This window comes from Paroedura picta, chromosome 3 (assembly GCF_049243985.1).
Source record: "Paroedura picta isolate Pp20150507F chromosome 3, Ppicta_v3.0, whole genome shotgun sequence".
NCBI classification, from domain to species: domain Eukaryota; kingdom Metazoa; phylum Chordata; class Lepidosauria; order Squamata; family Gekkonidae; genus Paroedura; species Paroedura picta.
The window spans coordinates 20,201,655-20,222,356 of record NC_135371.1 but is presented as its reverse complement, the minus strand read 5'-3'; the positions used below and the strand labels follow the sequence as shown (position 1 = coordinate 20,222,356).

The 20,702-nt window shown below is 43.8% G+C and overlaps 1 protein-coding gene across 22 annotated transcripts in view; it reads left to right on the top strand.

Annotated features, from left to right (window-relative positions):
• Positions 1–20,702, top strand: part of CADPS (calcium dependent secretion activator) — a 438,674-nt gene that overhangs the window by 192,932 nt on the left and 225,040 nt on the right. For all 22 annotated transcript variants that reach the window (XM_077325020.1, XM_077325018.1, XM_077325022.1 and 19 more), the window contains exon 8: positions 20,533–20,644. In XM_077325020.1, coding sequence (XP_077181135.1) covers positions 20,533–20,644 — 112 coding nt within the window. The remainder of the gene's footprint in view (positions 1–20,532; positions 20,645–20,702) is intronic.

Below are 20,702 nucleotides of genomic sequence, written 5' to 3'. Positions count from 1 at the left end.
ATAGGCAAAAATCACAAAACTCCAGCTCACTTTGGTCATATCATGCAACCCAACTCAATGAAGAAAGCAATTGGTCAGTGGGAAAAGGAAGACAGGCTGACAAAGAACACGGTGGTTAGATACGATCAAAAAGCACACTGGCCAGAACATTACACAACTAAAAGAAGAGATGCAAGATCGAAAATTGTCACAACAGTTGAGCCATAGGATCACAAAGAGTTGCATAAAATGTACTGCGTTGTGAAGAAATATTGAATGTTGTGGAAAAACTGATTACCAGAGATGTTTTTACATTGGTCTTCTCATTAAGGAGCTATTCATTGTTTTCTTAGAACCTGCAGAGCTCCTGGGAACACAGTTTGCCTTATGATATCCACAGTACTAGCTGATTATTTTTGACACCTTTCCCCTGTTCCTTTCTGAGTGATTAATATAGAATAGAAAGCCTCTGGATATAACCATGTCACTTTTATGTGCAGAGTCTAGCAGGCTTAAATAAATGTTTAGTAGCAGCATCAGCAATCTTCGAATGCTGTCACAAGTTCAGGGGCTTAAAAAGTATTCCTGTCAAAGTGGCAATCTTGACTTGCAAAAACCTTCCTCTAGACTATCACACCATGTCTACTTTCCTCCTCCCTGCACAGAAACCTTTGAAAGTGTGAAGTTCTGTCAAATCACTTCCAATTTGTGGCAAGCCTATAATTTAATTACCTCAAAAACATTCTGCCATTAGCAGCCTTGCTCAAGTCTTACAAACGGAGGGCTGGGACTTATCTATCTCATGTTGGGTCTTCCTCTTTTCATGCTCCCTTGACATTTTCCTGTGAGTCTCATCTTCTTGTATGGTGACCAAAGTACAATAGCCTCAATGTCATTTTACCCCAGGCCTAATTAAACACTTTGCCAAAAGAGATTAAGGCCTTGCTGGACCTTAACTAGTCCCACCAAGCCTATGGTCAAGGCTCAGATGGACCATCTAGTAGTGCTGGCCTCACTACTGAAACAGAAGGAAGATCCTCAGACCTCCTTTATCCTCGGAATAGATCCCCCCCAGTTAAACTCAGTTAAAGTAGGTTGCTGGTGGCTATTCTATAATTTTACAGGCATATTTTGTGATTTTATGATGTAATTTTATTCTGATGGATTGTCTGTTTTATACTGTTACCTGCCCTGAGCTTTGATTTATTTACTTAGCTTCTATGGAGAATTCAGGCTTGATTTGATGTAGAATCCATTTATTTGTCTTTTTTTCCGGTCTACAGTCTCTGTTAAGATTCTCCTCCCAACACCACATTTCAAATGAATCAACTTCTCTTCCTGTCAGCTTTCTTCATTGTCCAACGTTCACACCATCTGCCCATCTGTGGGAGGCAGAGAAAGTAATGCTAACTTTTCTTCAAATCAAATTGTCACTTATTACTTGAGTTTCATTCCCTTTCCCCATCCCGTTGTAAGGCAGTGCCATTACCTCAGAATTTTGAATTCTGGAAAAACACTCAAGCAGTACTTAATCACATGGACTTTTTTTTTTTAGTAACATCTAGTACATTTTAAATTATCAGTGTTGTCGTAATGTTTTCTCACCGCTGTAGGAAGTGTTCCTGTACTAAAACCAAGTGTGTCAAGAAATTCGCTAGAGACTATGGTTAGCTCAGGGGTGCAGTTAGATACAGCTACTGGGGGGGGGGGGGGACCTAGAAGAAGAACTAAAGCTCTCTATTGCCACCTAGTAGCTCAATAGCAAAACAGCATTTAGTTGGCAAGGCTGTTGTCCTTGTACAGCTTGAGCATGTGTGCGTGAGTGTGTTACTTTGTGTGCAGTGCACCAACAGTTCAATGAACAGTTAGGCTGGGAATGAGTTATTTTTCAAGACAATTCCGTTTCTTTGCTTTAAAGGTCACAGTTCTTTCAACTTCTCTAGACATTCCTTTAAGAAGATGTCTGGAAGTAATTGTTATGGAAACAAGGCAGTGGAGGCAAATGTAGCACAGATAAGCACCAGTGAGATGTAAAGCAGGCCTTGTCCAGCAAACTGTGATAGGCAGGGGTAGTCAAACTGCGGCCCTCCAGATGTCCATGGACTACAATTCCCAGAAGCCCCTGCCAGCGAATGCTGGCAGGGGCTTCTGGGAATTGTAGTCCATGGACATCTGGAGGGCCGCAGTTTGACTACCCCTGGTGATAGGAGTAACTCTACCCCCCATACACACACTCACACACACTCACACACACACACCATGGATAAGCCTTGCTGTGGAAATAATTATTTAAAGTCTTTCTTGGGTTCTCTCAGTTTGTTTTTGTTCTCTTGTCTCTAAGGAAATAAATAATTCCTCACAGAATAATAGCTTTTGCAAATTGGTTAGGGGGAACAAAGATCAATTATTACAGCTGTGATTTTCTTATGTCAAATGTTTTTCCTGAGCTGACAATATACTGACAAGTTGGTGTTTGGTAATGATGTTATTTTCCACAAAGATTCAACTATTCACCCTCATGTTGTACTCATGACTGTGAGACTCACTTCGCCAAGATATCCATTTGACCCTCTTGCTACCTCTTTCAGGGAGGAGTTAAAGAAGTGTGCTTTATCATTGGGCCTTTTATACTGGATAATAAGATTTGTACTAAGAAACAGGTGGGATTTTCCACACCTTGGGCTATTATGCATGTAAATATTTCCACCAAAGTCAGTATGCTGACCCTTTTAAATCGTCATTTGGCAGGGTCTTTAAATATCTCCCCCAGATCATTCCAGGCTGTGGAGAGTCAGCTCTCGATAGCCTCAGCGGGGCCTTCAGGGAGACATTTAAAGACCCTGCCAAACAGCTGATCCCCAGAAATCATCTGTCTGACAGCTGTTTTGGCCAAATGGGCTCAAGGTTCCTAAATCAGGCAAACTCATACCAACGTACCAAATCAGTGGTTCAATTGATGCACATTTTATTGAATCAAGAAATCTTGAATCCAAAAAGTGCTGATTTTTTCTTGTACACATCCCTACAATGGAGTAGCTACAGAATGGGAGTGGTATTTATGCTCCAAATTAGGGTTGTCAGCTTGTAGGTGGTAGCTGGAGGTCTCCGGGGATTCCAACTGATCCTCCAGGGCAGCGGCCGCAAGCTTGCGCCCGCTGCGGACCGCTGCTCCGGAGTCCAGGGAGAGGGTGGCCTGGGGGCCCGCGCAAGCGCGGCAGCCCCGGCGCGTTTAGCTCCCCCTCCCAGCCCCTCCGGGCCACAAGCAAATCGGCGGCTAAAGCGGTCGATTAGCTTGCGGCTCGGCAAGCTTCTCTTCCCTCCCCCCCCCCCCCCGAAGCAAGAAGCTTGCCGGGCCGCGAGCTAATCGGCCGCTTTGGCAGCCTATTTGCTCACGGCCTGGCGAGCTTCTCGCTTCGGGGGGGAGGGAAGAAGGAGCCGCGGCCTGGAACCAAGGCCTTTGTGGCCCGGCACCGGGCCGCGGCCCGCTGGCTGGGGACCACTGCTCCAGGGAACAGTGATCAATTCACATGGTGAAAATGGCTGCTTTGGAGGGTGGACTCAAGCTGAGGTCCTGAGGTCCCACCTATCTTCAAAACCCATCCTCTCCAAGCTTCACCCTTAAAATCGCTAGTTTTCCCAATCCAGAGCTGCCAGCCCTACTTATAGTAATAACTGATCTGTGGCCTTTGGCATCAACTAGAGTTCTTTTTCTGTTAAATATATAATTTTTATTTTTCCAGAAAAGTTAGAAATAGAATAGATGCATATAATAAACATTAGTGAAGCAATTGTTTAGAATCTAAGCATATTAGAACCCGCTCCTTTCCCATCTGATTTACTTTTTTAGATAGTTCAGATAAGGACCTCCTTGTTCCTGAAAGGCTTCTTCTGATTTTTCCATTAACCATTAATGTCAGTTTAGCCATCTTGGTGAGATCCGCCAATTTGCTCAACCAGTCTTCTATTGACGGTAGCTCATGCGTTTTCCATGGCATCAACTAGAGTTCTTGAGTTGACTTTGTGGGGAGAGCTATGTAGTATGTATTACAGTAGTCTACCCTTGATGTTACTTCGACATGGATGAACTGGCAACCCTGCTTCCAGTAATAAATGATCAGTGGCCTTCTGCACCAACTAGAGTTCTTGAATTGATTTTGTGGGGAGATCTATGTAGAATGCATTAATCTACTCTTGATGTTACCATGGCATGGATCCAGGTGAACAGATGAGCTATAAGGCTGAAAGCAAGATGATATGGCAAAAGGTAGACTTGAACCTCGCTCCCCCAGATCTCAATCATGTATTCTGACTACTATATAACACTAGCTTTCATAGCTCTTGCAAGAGCCATGGAAGCTGTGTAGGCAATGAAAACAAATCATCAAGGGTTGAATAGTAATATAGATTTGTTATCTCTATAAGAGAAGTGCTACCATGTGGAGGGCATCTAGATTGATCTCACAGAACCTATGAATAACACCATAAATGTGCTGCCTTCTAATTAATTGCCATGTGTGCCAGCCTTTCAAACCAAGGCTATGAATTCTGTCATACAATACTTTCTTCATGGGTGCTGTCTTTTTCTGCTTCATGTCTGATGGAGGCCAAGGACAAACACCCTGAATTCTCTGACTGAGATTCTCCTTTCTAAGACTGATTCTGTACCACCTTATAGTAAATGCTATATTTATTTATTTAAAACCTCTGTAACCTGCCTTTCCACCCAGTAAGGTCCCTCAAGGTGGCAGTGAAGTATGTAGTCAGAAGGCTTTGAAAACTGGAACTTGAAATACATACTGTTGCCATCCAGCTAAGAATGATTTGGTCTGGTAGCAATCTGTAACATAAATAAAGCCTGACTGGAGTGGTGGGAGGAGTTGGGATTCATCGCCTACCTGATTGGCCGTCCGTCCAAAGAATGGCCAATCAGGTAGGCTGTCCCAGTCCTGGCCATATCCCCCTCCAACACCTTCCACATGGGAGAACTGCCAGCCCGCAATAGGCCAGGCAGTGAGTGGGAGTTGTGAGGCAGTGGGGGAGGGCCTGGGACTGCAGGCCCGCATCAGGAAGAAGGGAGGGATGGGGGCAGCTCCTGGCAGCGCTTCCCCCACCCCGGGCAGCCCCAGCCATGGCCCTGCCAGGCCTTGGCGGGGCTGCCCAGGTCAGGGGAGGGGGAACGCTAGCACCTGTTGTGTTTTTCATACAACAGGCTCTTCTGCTAGACTACTAATATTTTACTGTTCTTCTCTGGAAAGACTCTGCTATCTAGGCATTTTCTGCGACTGTTCTTTATGAACGCCAGCAGAAAACCATGTGCACCGAAGCTGCACGCTATGAATGAATACAAATAATATTTTGGTGGCATGAATTAATGTCCTTATGCCTAACATCACTATGGCAACTAATGACATCGTCTTAAAATCCGGCCTCCCCTGAATCCCATTGCTAAATTGTCATTACTGTAACTAAGAGTGTATTTTTCTCAGTTTTAAGTATAAATTTTTAAGAACCACATTGTTGTCAAAGGTTTGCTGTATATGTTTGCTCTCATTTGGTTTATTCCCTTTGTGACTAATGCTGCCCTTATAAAGAAAACATAATGAAAATTACTGTTTGTATTTGGTTAATGACATTTGTTGATAGCATATGGTCTGGGAATGCTTCGGCAAATAAGAGGCTTTTAATAGTAAGCTGAGATAGGCATTCGGTAAAGCAGATGCTATCAAAATATACAGTGTAAGTTTGTAGGGTCTCCCCCCCCCTTCACTGTTCTTACACCTTCTGTACATTAAGATTATTCCTCCATTCTTGCTTTAATTTTCTTTAGTGAAGATTGATTGCGGGGTAGGGGAGGGTAACATATACAAAGTTCAGAATTAGCCATGTGATTCTAAAATGCAGGTATCATTAAAAAAAAAATTCCTCGTGATTACTTTGATCGCTATGAGATTACTATTTATTTGCTACTAATAAATGTCTCATGTATCTTAAATATAGTAATTTTTTGAGGCTGCTATAACTGTGGTAACCAAAGGCTTGATGTTTTCTAATGCTAGGGCAATTTGCACTAAGCATTTCTGGCAGTTTGATGCATCAACATGAAAGATTAAGTCCTGTAGTGCTTGCTGGTAAAGTGACATTCAGTAGCAGCTGGAAGGAAGTTGATCTGAGAGCAAAATCTTTGAGGAAGCAAACAAGTTAATTTGTCTGTCTTGCTCAGCATTAAGTTGAACGGAGCCAAGATGCAAAGTCACAGCAAAATATATTCAGGAAAGAGCAGGATGTAAACATGTTTATTTCTTCACTGGGCAGGGGAAGAATATTCTTCCCAATGGTTTCCCCCAAAATGAGAGCCAGAGTGGTACAGTCAGTGGTTAAGAGCTGTGGTCTTTAATCTAGAGAGCCGGGTTTGATTCCCGTCTCCTCCACAGGCAGCCAGCTGAGTGAACTTGAGCTAGTCACTGAGCTGTTCTCACAGACCAGTTCTGTCAGAGCTCTCTCAGCCCCACCTACCTCACAGGGTGTCTGTTGTGAGGAGAGGAAGAGAAGGCAATTGCCAGCTGCTTTGAGACTCCTTTGGGTAGTGAAAAGTGGGATACAATAGACAACTCTTTTTCTTCAAATATAATTTTCTCATTTTCAAACATACTGTTCATTTAATTATTTTTCATGGACTAATAAGAGTTACCTCCATGTATGTAAATCAAAATGTGGGGTGGATCTCAAACTAGAGAATTGTTTCCAGTGCCTTCACAATGAGAATTCACCTGTGGAATTTTGTCTCAACTGGGGACTTGTTCCTAGAGTCTAATTCAAGTTCACACATATCTCCTTGGCCCTTCATGCTATATTGTACCCAAAGTGTTTAGCATGGGCCACTGTTCTACTATCTTGGATTCCCTTGCGTGCATGATTGTTATCAAGGTCTCTAAGAATGATGTCAAATCATTCTTTAACTGATAGATGCTAAAACTCATTATCTGAAGAAAGTCCTATTTACACAGCCATCATTAGGCAGTGCAGGCTGAAACCACCCACGTTGACTTTTCCTTCTGCCCGTGCTGAATGGTCTTGTGAATATTCCAACATATGTCATCCGAACTTCAAAAGGGACAATGGTGTGCAAATGTTTTATATCAATCCATAGTCTGTGGTAGACAACCATCACTTAGGACATGTTCAGGATATGCAGTAGCAATTCCTTCTCATGCCCTTATTGTGAAATTTCTAGAGACATATGGCCACTAACCGACTGAGAACTTATGGAGATTGCATCTAATACAGCAAGCCAGCAAAATAATAATCCTGTGATCACTCAATTGGATGGGACAAAATCGAGTGATTTCTGTGCCCTGCAGCAATTGTTGGTGGGGGGAACTGAAGCAAGACAGGAGAGTCAGCAGAAATGGGACTCAGCACTCTGGCATAAACAGAGGAACCGTATGGAAAGATGTACAGTGGTGATTTCTGACCATTTCTCTATCCATTGTGAACTGCTTTCAGTAGGTAAAGCTAGTCAAAACGTACCCAAGAACTAGTCACATTATGCTGCCTTTCTGACACCCCACCTATCTGTCCAAATATCCCTCACCCCCTTAAGAGCCCAGGCCAACTGTACTCTTAAATGCTTTTGTTTTTAAGAGAACATGGAGAAAGCGAGAAGTTTTTGACTTTCTGAAATCAGACACTATACAGGGGCGAGGAATTCGATATTCCAAACTTTTATTTCTTTATCAGAGCTCGGAGACTTGAGACTATTTGGGGAAATTTGCAATTTCCTTTGCAGACTGATATTTGTCTCCGATTAGGACCACGGAGATAACATGCTCTGTTCCATCCTCATATCCAAAGAGTCACATTTATCTTGACTTAAAGTCCCTTGACATTATCACTGTGGAGACATGGCGTTCCCATGCTACCAGCACACTAGAAGATAATGCACATTAAGCTTCCAGGATGCTTTAAAGTCAAGACATGTCTCTCAGCAGGTGCCACTCGTTAGCATTGCATCAACCATGTGGCAACTCTTTCAGGTGCCATAGATCAGTGGTCCCCAACCTGTGGGCAGCGGACCACATGTAGTCCTTCGACTAATTGGAGGTGGGCCCCGAAGGATGCCTTCTCCCCCCCCCTGCCCTTTACTTCATCCCCCCCGGCCCTTTACAATACACTTCATTGTTGTGGTGTGTTTGTATCTTATTTTGAAGGGATGTTCAAACATTACCATAGCGATCAGAGAGCGCTAGGGCAGTGGTTGAGAGTACCCCCCCCCCACCGGGCCTCAGTAAAAGGTGTTGGGTGGTCCCCGGCATTGAGTGGTCCCTGGTGATAAAAAGGTTGGGGACCACTGCCATAGATGATAGTCCTATGAAATCATATGTATCATTTATATGAGTCAACTGACCAAATAAACATGCTATGCTATGCCTATGAAATGCTATGTAGTGCATGTGACCTTTTTGTTTCTTTGTCTCATCACTCATCTTTACATGTATCTATTTATGTCATCGTTCAAGCTAAAATATTTCACTCCTAATATCAGAATTTCTGTTATTAGGAATGAAGGAGTATGTCAGTTGTAGGAAACTGGGATAGGCATACCACATGTCTGTATGCAATTGATGGCATGCACACGCACACTGCAGGACTAGTATTGGGTGACCTCCCTTTGGTCTGGTGATATGACCATATATGGTCATGTCAACCTGCCCCTCCCCAAATGGCCTGGAGTGGAGGTGGGAAGGGGAGTGGCCCCAGGTGGGCTTGTACAAGTGGGTTTGTACAGGTGGGCTATGCTTTCCAACCGTATTCTGCACAATAGTGCCACTTCTGGGGTTTCTCTCTCTGCCGCTGCTGCCAACCTCTCCTGGCGACCCTGCAGAAGGGGCCAGGCAACCCCACTTGGGGTTGGGACCCATTGTACTAAACCCAAAAGCTGCTTTCTTATTTGAACTGGTCCCGTAGATAGACCAAGAGCTTCATCAGCAATAAGAGGTTGACATTAAAGGGATTGACACTTCCAGCTACAAATCAGCTGGTTTGCTTAGTGTAGAAGAGACAGATTTGCAGAGCCAGTGAAGAACTTCAGGGCCAATTGCCTTCAGTTCCTAAGCCAGTGGAGCACTGCAAGGTGGACAGATGTATTGATCCAGGTATACAACCTTCAGTACCCAGATTATGAAAGAAGGATGACTCTGCTAGGCCATCAAAGGGGTGAAGCTTGTTACAAGTTGAAAACTGAATGCCAGCTGTTTATTTTCGTGTTGCCGAGTAAAGTGGGTTTGTGATTGTGTGTGCATTAATGCCTATCAAGTTGAGAGGAGTGCACTAGAAGAGCACTGGAACCTACAGACACCAGAGAACCCCTGGGGAGGGGGCTGTGGCTCAGAGGAAGAGCCTCTGCTTGGCATACAGAAGGTCCCAGGTTCAATTTCTGGCCTCTCCAGTTTAAAGGACCAGGCAGTAGGTAATGTGAAAGACCTCAGACTAAGATTCTGGAGAGCTGCTGCCCACCTGATTAGATAATATTCAGACAATACTGAGTAAACAATACTTGAGGGACCAATGGTCTAATCCAGTATAAGTTAGTTATGGGTGTGCCTCCAGTGGTGATTGTAAGCAAATTTTGTCTGGCACATTTGAGGACTAGTGTTCTTTGAATCCAAGGTCCTATGATTGTTAAAATGCCTCTTCACAAAGCCATTGAAGTTTTTAAGAAATAGAATCCTTATCCATTGTTGTTCCTCTATGTATTCATGAAACAGCCTAGGGGGTGGGACGTGTCTGGCTGTCCAAGTTGGAATAAGGCCAACCAGGATGCAGCCAGCTTTGCCCTGATTGGCCCTGCCTCTGCAGCTCCCGCCCTCCGTCCCTGCACTCTAGCCTCTTTGCTCTCAGACGCCTCAGTGCCTGGAGCCGGCAGCAGGTACGGGGAGAGGCCTTGGGCAAAGGGTTGTGGAGGAGGGCTTCCTAATGAGGGCTTCTTGGCCTGCTAGGCTGGGCCTGCTGACAAGGCCTGCTAAGAAGCTCTGTCGGCCCTGCTAACGAGCTGCCCAGTCCCCACCGGCCCACTTGATCTGGCTGCGAGCTGCCGCCCAAGGCCACCTTAAGCTGCCTGGCCAGGGGCCAGGGGCCAGGGGAGGGGGCCCTTTCAAGGCCCGTTCTTAGGAACAGACTTTGAAGCTAGTAGACGCATAATGTTAGAAGGGGCCATACAGGCCATCTAGTCCAGCCCCCTGCTCAGTGCAGAATCAGCCTAAAGCATCTAGGACAGGTATCTGTCCAGCAATACTTAAAGACTGCCTGTGAGGAGGAGCTCACCACTTCCTTAAGCACTGCTTAGCTTCAGATAGCATCTTCGGTAGTCTCACAGAGCAGTCTTATGCAGAAATGTTCTGATGTAGGCTGCATTCTGAGGGGCTAGCAAAGGAAAGGAAACCAGGATGTCTCTTGTGAAGGCAATGCCACAGGCAGTGTTTTACCCTGTGGCTGATGGTTTCTACACATACAAAAGGTTGAATAAGAGGGACATGACACTTCCATGTACCTAGAAGTGTACATGAGGAAAATGTCACCTCAGGTTTTGCCCTGAGAGGCATGAATGCACACCATATTCACACCGCTGTCCTTTTTATTTGAGGTTCTTCCATTCTTCTAGCTTTAGAATTACGAAGGGCTCTAAAGTTACAAGGGGGAATGAAGGACATTTGCAGCTCAGTTCAGATGATTCCCCAAAGGAAGACTGGAAATTAGGTGCACAGTTGTGCATGTCCTCCTCCTCCTCTCAGTAGTGTAGCTGCCCTTACAGGCCATGATGTCTGTTCAGCAAACTGTGGGTAGCACTTTCTCTCCAGATTGAAATCTGGAAACATAGTTTGAAGCAACTGTCCAATTCTCATGGGGAAAGGAAAGTGCTGACCATCACTAACCAGCTGAGATGCTTCAGGGACCTGGATAGCAGCACTGAGAAATTATGCCTTGTTCTCAGTCTTCCAAGGCTTGGTTTGACTGATCAGTATTGTATACAGTTGTCAGTGTTGTTTGTTTGTTTGTCTAAAACATTTCTATGCCACCTTTCCTCCCCAATTTAGGGTCCCCGGGGCAGGATTTTTTTGTCTTTCAGAATAAAATCTCACAGCATTTATAGATCTGTTCAGAAAGATTTTCAACTTCACAAATGCCATTTGCTTTTGACCTTTATAAGTCAAAGCCTAATTTTTGCCAACTTCTGCCAAGGTCCGGAGCATTTTCCTCTTGATTGCTGTTGAAATGCTATGCAACTTGGCGAATGAACAAGTTAAGATGGGATTAATGTATTGATTTTTGTGAGTCAAAAAGGCCCAGGATTTTGATAAACGCATAAGCAGTATGTTGTTACACAGAGTTCTATGAAGCATACTGGGTATCTACAATACATCAAAAGATACAAGACAAATTAGCAGCCGGTTTCAAAGGCCACCGCGTCCCTCCTCCCCACACGCACACAGTGTACACAAGGCTTACGATCTATGTGGCTAATTAGCTCACGGGTTTGAACAGAGTCTTCAGGGACCCATTTATAAACTAACATGCAGTGAGCATGTTACCGCTGGCTGCTAATCTTAAGGAACAACGGATGAGTGGAATTTCCATTAACAATGTCTGACATCATAAAGGAGCAGGCCCTTCTGATCATTACATGATAACTGCTTTCCACAGGAGGTGACATGGTAGTGACAAGTGCCCAGGAAACCTCCTAGAGCTTCAAATGATTTGAAACAGAATTTAAGATATCAGTAAAGTAACACATCAGTTTAAATTTTAGTAAAGCCTCTCCAATCTCTCCACCTGAATGAAATTCTTAACGGATAATGAGAAGGGCAAGCAGGCCACAAGAATGTTTTTGAAGAACGGTTTTTATTGAATTGCGGATGGGTCGATTCTCTGTGAGTCTGTGGAGAACAGCCAAAGCTTGCCTTCCCTGGGCTTGTAATGCTAGCTTTTCTGGTTCTGGTGTCATCTGCCGAGCTTGTGCTGCAAAGATTCTTCTGAGTAAGTGCTGCGGCTCAGTGGTGGGGCATCCAATTGGCATGTGGGTTCCCAGGTTCACATGTTGGTATCGCAAGTAGGAATCAGGTTGCAGGTGAAATGAAGGACGTCAGCCTGAGACCCTGGAGAGCCATTGACCGTTTACGCACTGGAGGTTTCATGCCAGGCTGCAGGCTGGAGTTTTAGTCGTCGCAGGTTGTCCCACCTATTCCTGCACCCACACGGGGGAGCATTTGGCCTGGTGCACCTCATCTGCCCCCGATTTGTGCTCCTGCATGGGGGCTGGGACAGTGACGTTCCCAGTGCATAAAGGGTCATAGTCAGCTTAATTAGACATTATTGACTTTGATGATGGACCAAGGATTCTATTCAGTATAAGTCAGCTTCCTGTGTGTTCATTTTATATTCAGGTTTGATGTTTCTCTCACCAAAAGCGCACCACCCTGTAGAAATTTACTTGGGAGTTGTTCCAGATAACCACAATAGGACTTACCTGTCCCATCTTGCTGCATGAGGTTATATCACCTGTATGATGTGCCAGCTTTCACATATAGCTCCTAACTGCAATATGCCCTTGGCCATTTTCTTTAAAATAAGCACTCTGGATCAAATTAGTTTCTGAGTGTTTGGCGGAAAATGTATCTGTTGACCTGAAACTAGCGATAATTGCTGGAAACTTCACAATTAAGATCTTCATTTCATTCATGTCCCTACAACCCCATAAAGCAGCCTTTCTCAACTTTTTTCAGAAGCCCCTGAAACATTTTTCGGGCTTCAAAAACCCCCAGAGGTGGCGAATCATGGAGAATATGGTTGGAAACCATAGCTGTGTACATGCCCACCTGGGGTCCCTTCCCACCCCCTACAGGCCCATCATTAGCCATTGGGGGGGAGGGGCAACATGGCCATATATGGTCACATCGGCCAATAAGTATTTTAACAAATTAAATATATATAAACAATTAATTAACTCCCACCCATTCAGGAAACCTTTCCAGGGCCATCAAGAACCCCCACGGTTTCAAGAAATCCTGGTTGAGTCAGCAGTGTTTTTGAAGGGAAAGCTTTGTTTATTTTTTTGACGGGAACTAATATTTTTATCCTCAAATTAAGGTGACCAGATTGTCCCACTTTTGGAGGGACATCTGGGGGCACCTGGCAAATTGTACTCATGCTGAAATTAAATATATATATATTACAGTACTATTTTTGCATTCTATGCGTTCTATGAAACTTTTTGTTGTTCCATATAGACCAAATTTTTAATCAAGAACCACCAGGTCAATGGTGTCCCGCTTTACCAATGTTAAAATCTGGTCACCTTACCTCACATGCATATGGCAAGGACACACACACACACCCCATCATAACTACAGTGTCTGTGTAACTGGGCCCTGATTCTGATTCTGTACAAACTTTATGCAACAGCAGATATCGCCTCTGCGTGTAAAGCAAGTGCCTCTTTAAATGAAGTCAGGCTAGAAGCAGAAATAATTTGTTTAAAAAATTGAGTAATTCAGAACACTTCAGATTCTGCTATCCAGAGGCAATGATGAAACAAAAGAAATAAATGTGTATGCAGTAAATAACCATGTCTCCACGATATAATCTTCAGATACTATTGCTGTCTCCAATCTTGGTACATTGAGACTTGTGGGGGGGGGGGGGGGTAAGGCTGACATGCAGAATTTTCCATGACTGCACTGCCCTCTGCTGGTTTTCTTTAAACCAAGCTAAACGCTGGTACTAAACCTGTACTAATTAAGTTGCACAATAAAGTCAGAGTCCAGTAGCACCTTTAAGGCGAAAAAAGATTTATTCAAGGCGTGAGCTTTCGAGTGCAAGCACTCTTCCTCAGACTGTGAACTGACCACCACAACAGTAGTCTAATTAAGTTGCATGCATGTTGTAGAATGTGTTTCATAGTCTTCCTTTCTTCCTACAGCAACTATCTGGGGTAGATTCAGGTGCGTGGCCATATTGGCCTACAGCAGTGAAAGAATCAAGTCCAATGGCACACTAAAAACCAGAAAGATTTTCCAGAGTATAAGTCAACATTCCATGTGTATCTGTCCTGTATGTGATGGAAGGATTTTTGACCTTTCTGTGATAGATCACTGTTTAAGAATAGCTCCAAGGCCACCCAATTAATTTATAGTGACTGGGGCTTTGAATCCAGCTCTATCAGGACCAGATCTGACCTTCTTCCCCCTAAGCCTCAGGAAGCTATCCTACTCTAGTTTGTTCAGTGAGACTTAGGAAAGTCCTTTTAGGATTACTCTGCCATGTTGTCCCATGCAAATAATAGGCTGCACCAGAGTCAGTAGTTTCTTCTCAAGCTAGCAGCAACTTTCCAGGATCTCAGGCAGTGGTATCTCACATCACCTATTGACAGATCCTTTAACTGGAGATCTAAAAATATTAAAAGTGTAAAATGATCTCAGCCTGCTGATTAAGTATCTTATAGACTGCTTTCCAATCTGAAGACCAGCCCAGCAGGGAAAAGCCAAAATTCATTTGCAGAGTTCACCCGAATAGATTTCTGCAATGACTCCTACAGGAAATATGGTATCACTAAAGGAGGGATGCCTGTCCCCAAGTGGGATTTGGGGAACCTCCGGAATTATAGCTCATCTCCAGACTAAAGAGATCAGATCCCTTGACCTCCATTGTCAGTCAGTCAGTAACCTTTTATTGGCATAAAATATGTATAAGACATATAAAATAGGGTTTTTTTTTCAACAAAATAATAAAATAGGGTTATATAACTAAACAGATCTTAAAATGATTAAATAAACTATAAAAGATAAAATACAAGGTAGGCAGCATATTATAAAAGCATGTTAGTTAAAACTCTGGCAACTAAAATGGTTACCTCTGGGTCTTTGTCAGAGAGCAGAAATTGCAAGGTCATAGATTTCCTTACAGAAGGCTTGTTTCCCAGCAAAGCAACAAAGCTGTCATCCTGACACTGCTCATATAAGGGGCAATCTAGCAAAATGTGTGAGACAGAGTCAGGGCAGCCAGAACCACACGGACAGAGTCTCGCATGGTATAGGATACGGTGGAATCTTCCTTCTAAGACCTTTGAGGGGAAAGCATTCATTCGTGCCAGGAGAAAAGCTGACTCCTACAGCAAATATGGTATCACTAAAGGAGGGATGCCTGTCCCCAAGTGGGATTTGAGGAACCCCCGGAATTATAGCTCATCTCCAGACTAAAGAGATCAGATCCCTTGACCTCCATTGCATTGTACTCCACTGAGGTCCCACCCCACCCCAAATTTCCCCCACTCCTGGCTCCACCCCAAAGTCTCCAGGTATTTCTCAACCCAGAATTAGGAATCCTACCATGAAGAAGTGACAGAAGGTCTTAGAAAGTACAGCAGAGTTCTTCAGAAGCTTGGTCTCAAGGTGAGCCCAACTGAGTTTTGAGCGGTGAGACTCGAAGTAAAGAAAAAAACAGATCTGGATGCAGGCCATCCTTCATGCATATATTGTCAATCTGAGTTTAATTAAGAGAGCTGTTATACAGACCTGCTGAAGACTGCATATGCAGGAATCACATATCTCATTCTGAGATTAAGTTTGGCTGCAAATCTGGAAACAGCTATATTCCATGAGTTAAGAAACACACCGTGAGATATTGTCAAGGAAACAAACTGCTTACAGCAAAACTGCCTTTCGGGGTAGGCCTAAAATTAGTTTCACCATCTGTGTTTTGGTGCACGTATGCACATCCTGCCATCTTTCCATTGAACGCAGGCAGTTGGAATGCGCAGGGCATTCATTCTGTTCTCTTTTATTGTTTTAAAAAAGGGGGGGTGTAGAAAATTTCACCATCGAACAGAAGATATACTAGTGACATCCCTAAGCAGTCCTTCTAAATAGTTAAATAAAAGCACCCCCTTCCCAGATGTATAACAGCTTTGATGTATTTGCGGGGTTTTCATTGGTCAAAGTTTCTGAAAAGTTCCTCATCTCAGGTGATAGCTATGTAGTCAGAAGTTTTAAAATGTGACACAAAGGTTCAAAAACCACAAGGAGACAAAATGTTGCACTATTCGCAGCAGTAGAGAGTACAAAACAGAAATACCAGTTCTCAGAGATATCAAACCAGCTTGAAAACAGAGACAAGCCGGTGTACCACTCAAGAGATGTTTCCAGACAAGGGAAAACGTCATATTAGCCTAGAATGCAAAATAAAAAACAAACATATCCAGTGTCCCAGGCCAACTTTAACTGGTTTGAAAGTATAAAGGTAAAGGTAAAAGTATCTCCGGTGCAAGCACCAATTCATGTCTGACCCTTGGGGTGACACCCTCCAGCATTTTCATGGCAGACTCAATACGGGGTGGTTTGCCAGTGCCTTCCCCAGTCATTACTGTTTACCCCCCAGCAAGCTGGGTACTCGTTTTACCGACCTCGGAAGGATGGAAGGCTGAGTCAACCTTGAGTCGGCTGCTGGGATCGAACTCCCAACCTCATGAGCAGAAAGACTGTATTTCTGCCGCTTACCACTCTGCGCCACGAATTCCTAAATGCTTGCCATTCTTCCTGTCAAAGTTTTGTGGAAATAATGTTGTAGGGTCGTTTTTTTGTGGGGATTTTTACTTTTCTGTAGCCCACCTTGAGTCCCAAGAGGAAAGCGGGCTATAAATTTAATAATAGTAATAATAGTGAATTCTTTACCCTGATTCCAGACTTACTCAGAAACGAGCCAGTGGGACTAAGCTCCAGAAGACTTGGGCTACACCCCCTACATTTTCATGGGTAACTTTAGGTCCAATAACTATCTCTCAGCCTAACCTATTTCACAGGGTTGTTCTGAAGTGGGAAAAGGAAAATAATGCACACCGCTGTTGAAGGCAGAGTGGGATAAAAAGGAACAACACTCTTTTTAAAAATACCAACTCCGAAGTATAATGTGGCATAGGATTGCAGCTAAGTAGTTTACTCTGCTCAGAAGTGAGTCCCATTTTATTTAGTGGGGCATAGTCTCAGGAAAATGGCTTTAGGATTGCAACTGTAGTTATCTATATCCCAAGCAGAAAGCGAAACTTTCCAACAAGAAGACAGCTTAAGAAATAGAGGGGATTGACTTTTCTTATATTCAGTCTTGCCATTTATTATGGCATACCTTTACACAAAATGGCTATATTAAGTTTATTTTGTCAGGATTTATTGAGCTGTATATGTGTTTCACTAAGTAAGAGATGGGGAGAGAAGAGAACTTGCCTAGCTTCTTGAGGCCAAATATGCCATTTGTTTGGAAAATGGCATCACAGCATGAAAGTTCAAGAAACAAAATTAAATGAGCTGTGAAGATTATTGAAAAGCCATCACAGATATAATGGAAAAGTTCCCTGTGTTCTCTCTGTAGACTGTAGAAGGAAAACCTGCTCTGAATTGTTAAACTCAATTGACCATACATGGTAGTGAAAGTTTCTGAGGCTGGGATCTTAAGCAGAATTTCTCAAGGAATAATCCTGCAAAAAAATTAAAATATTAAATATTTTACTACTTAAGTTCTGAGAGCCAGTTTGGTGTAGTGGTTAGGAGTGCAGACTTCTAATCTGGCATGCTGGGTTCGATTCTGCACTCCCCCACATGCAACCAGCTGGGTGGCCTTGGGCTAACCACAGCACTGATAAAACTGTTCTGACTGAGTAGTGATATCAGGGCTCTCTCAGCCTCACTCACCTCACAGGGTGTCTGTTGTGGGGAGAGGAAAGGGAAGGCGACTGTAAGCCACTTTGAGACTCCTTTGGGTAGGGAAAAGTGGCATATAAGAACCAACTCTTCTTCTTCTACATGTTGTTTGTCATGGGAGAAAGTGAACTAGGTTTTGGAAAAGAAGGACATGATTCTGCCAAAATGAAGTTGTCCTTGATTTCAACAGGAACATAAAGTACATACTTGGGATTGCCAGCTCTTGGTTGGGTAATGCCTGAAGACTCTGGAGGTGGAGTCTGAGGAGGGTAGAGTTTAGGGAAAGGAAGGACATTAGCAGGAGGCTTAACCTCCAAAGCAGCCATTTTTTCCAGTGGGACTGGAGGCTGTCTGGAAAGCAATTATAATCACAGATATCCAGGTGCCACCTGAAGTTTGGTAACCCTTCATGACATGTTTCAGCAGTGCTTAATTGTAAATGATGTATACCCTAAATCAACAAACCAATAATTTTAAAATGCTATTGTATGGATTTCTCTTCCTCCTAAATATTCATAAGGAAGCATCATGAAGCTTATGGAGTTGGAGGAAAGAGGCCACAAGTTTATGAAGGCCTCGATCAGAGATCCCCAACCATTTTTGAGCCTGTGGACTCATTTGGAATTCTGACACAGTATGGTGCAGGAACAAAATGGCTGCCGCAGGAGGTCGAGTCAGCTATAAAATGATTGCCACAGCTTAACTTCTGTCACACGGTATAGATTCTTGTGTTGTGTGGCAGCTGTTGCTAAATTTCATTTATATATATTTGTGGGGCAAAAACTCTACCTGGCCCTGTCCACATCCTAAAAACACCAGAAAAGATTTTGGTGGGCACCATACCACCCACGGCCACCATGATGGGGACCTTTGGCCTCAATTGTCAGCTTCTCTCTTCCCTGTAGATCAGTGGTCCCCAACCTTTTTATCACCAGGGACCGGTCAACGCTTGATAATTTTACTGAGGGCTGGGGGGGAGGCTTTTGCCAAGGGACGTCGCTGCCTCCAGCTGAGCCCCTACTCCACTTGCTTTCCCACCGGTGCCCCTGACTTCCCACTGCCCGCTGGGGGGGAGCTGCCAGCAGCAACTACGCAGTGCCATGCAGAGGAGGAGCCCCAGCCATGGCGGCCACTGGTGAGCCGGCAGCAGAGTGGCAGGGCAGCCCCCGAGGCAGCAACCAGGAAGGAGGATGTGGAGGAGCTGCGGCCCAGTACCAACTGATCCATGGACTGGTCCCGGTCCCCGGACCGGGGGTTGGGGACCGCTGCTTCACAGCAGGGCAGAGAATCAGTTTCTCTCCTAGTAGTGGCCTAGGAGGTGTCCAGAAGTTGCACATAACTCTTTTCACTAGCTTCCAGCCCACCACAGGATGACTAAATGTTCCTGCCCTTCCATAGACTTCAGTGAAGGAAAGGAATTTCAGTTCAGTTTCTTGGCCTCTCAGCCTCACGCTGGTAGACTCTTCCCATGTTCTTTTGAGCTTTGGGTAGGGGCAGAATCTGCATATATCCAATATAGATGCTGCAGCTTTGCTCCAGTTATGATTAGCCAGTGTCCATGGTGCTGGATAATTCTATTCCAGATCTTCTTATATAAGGGAGTCCATTTGCACATCAGTCAGTCTCATTCTTTTACACCAGCTATAATCCATTAGCATCTCACTTGGCATGTTTTTAATGTAAAACAGATCATTTTTGTGACAGTTAAAATGGCTTTATTTGTTCTTTTTATGTATTCTGTATTTCATGAGTTCTTGCAAGTTAATTTGAAGTGGTAAAAAGTCCACTTTTTTGTAAACAAAATCAGCTAAGGATGAGTGCTAAGGAGGTCTCTTAAGTGCTGCATGATGAGCAGCATGTACCATTTATTCAGCATTTCTCTCTTTTATTGTTGTGTAAAGCCCTGGACAGCTCCTAAATTTGAAGGATTATATAGCTACGAAGAATATTGAGCACCACTGCTTGTCTTTAATTGAAATCTGTAAAACTGCCAAGTGTCTTCTTTCCTTGTGTTTTCAGTGCTCATATTGTCACATTTTCTGTTGCACATACACACTGAAGTCCCATTAGTTTCAAAGGAAATTATATGGATGGAAAACTACATATGCCAAACCTCTGTGATCTCCTCTGCCTCTATTCAACTTCCTTTTTCTTCTGCTTCTTCTTCTTCTGCTGCTGCTTCTTCTTCTTCTTCACCAAAAAATCCCAAAAAGTATATTTAAAAGGCATAGTGAACTATACATTAATTATATGTATACATATGTTATTGTGCTTCTGCATGTATTTCCAGGAGTTGTACGGTTTGTTTTGATGGTAGAATCTAAGATTCCTTTGCGCAGGAATTTGGGAGATTAAGGGACAATGCTCGTGTGTTTTGTATTCATGTCTTGCTACTGGATACCTCATCACTGTAGGACTGACTGATGCTTTATAAGAACTCCGACACCAAAGGAGTCAGGGACCAGGTAGCTATGCAGATAGCTCTGTAGCATCTTTTTAAAAGCTGCACTTAAAAAGTCTTTTTGTCAGCCCTCATTGTAGTAACCTGTAAGCTAAATAGAAACGAAGGCTCTTTTCAGTTTCAATTGCATTCTGTTCCTTGGCTTTCCTGGTGGCAGCTCCGTGTCATTGCCGTTGTTGTCTTACAGTTTCTCTTAGCACGCTAATTAATTCGCACAACGTCGCTCGTGTTGCTTTTTTTAATGCCCGTGATAGTTGGTGACATCAGCATCAACCTTTTCTACCCCAAGGTTACAAAGCTCAGTTAGCAGGCTCCTTTTCTTATCTAATGCTCTTGGTATGGATCTTTTCACAGTTGGGGGACTCAGGGCGATTTTTCCACGACACACGCCCTTCCGGCAGTGAAGGTGAAGCTGTTTACCGAGAGTACCGGCGTGCTGGCGTTAGAAGACAAAGAACTTGGGCGGGTAAGGTCCATGGCTCCTCTTCAGTTTTGTTTCCAGGATGAAGAAAGTCTTCCTGGCA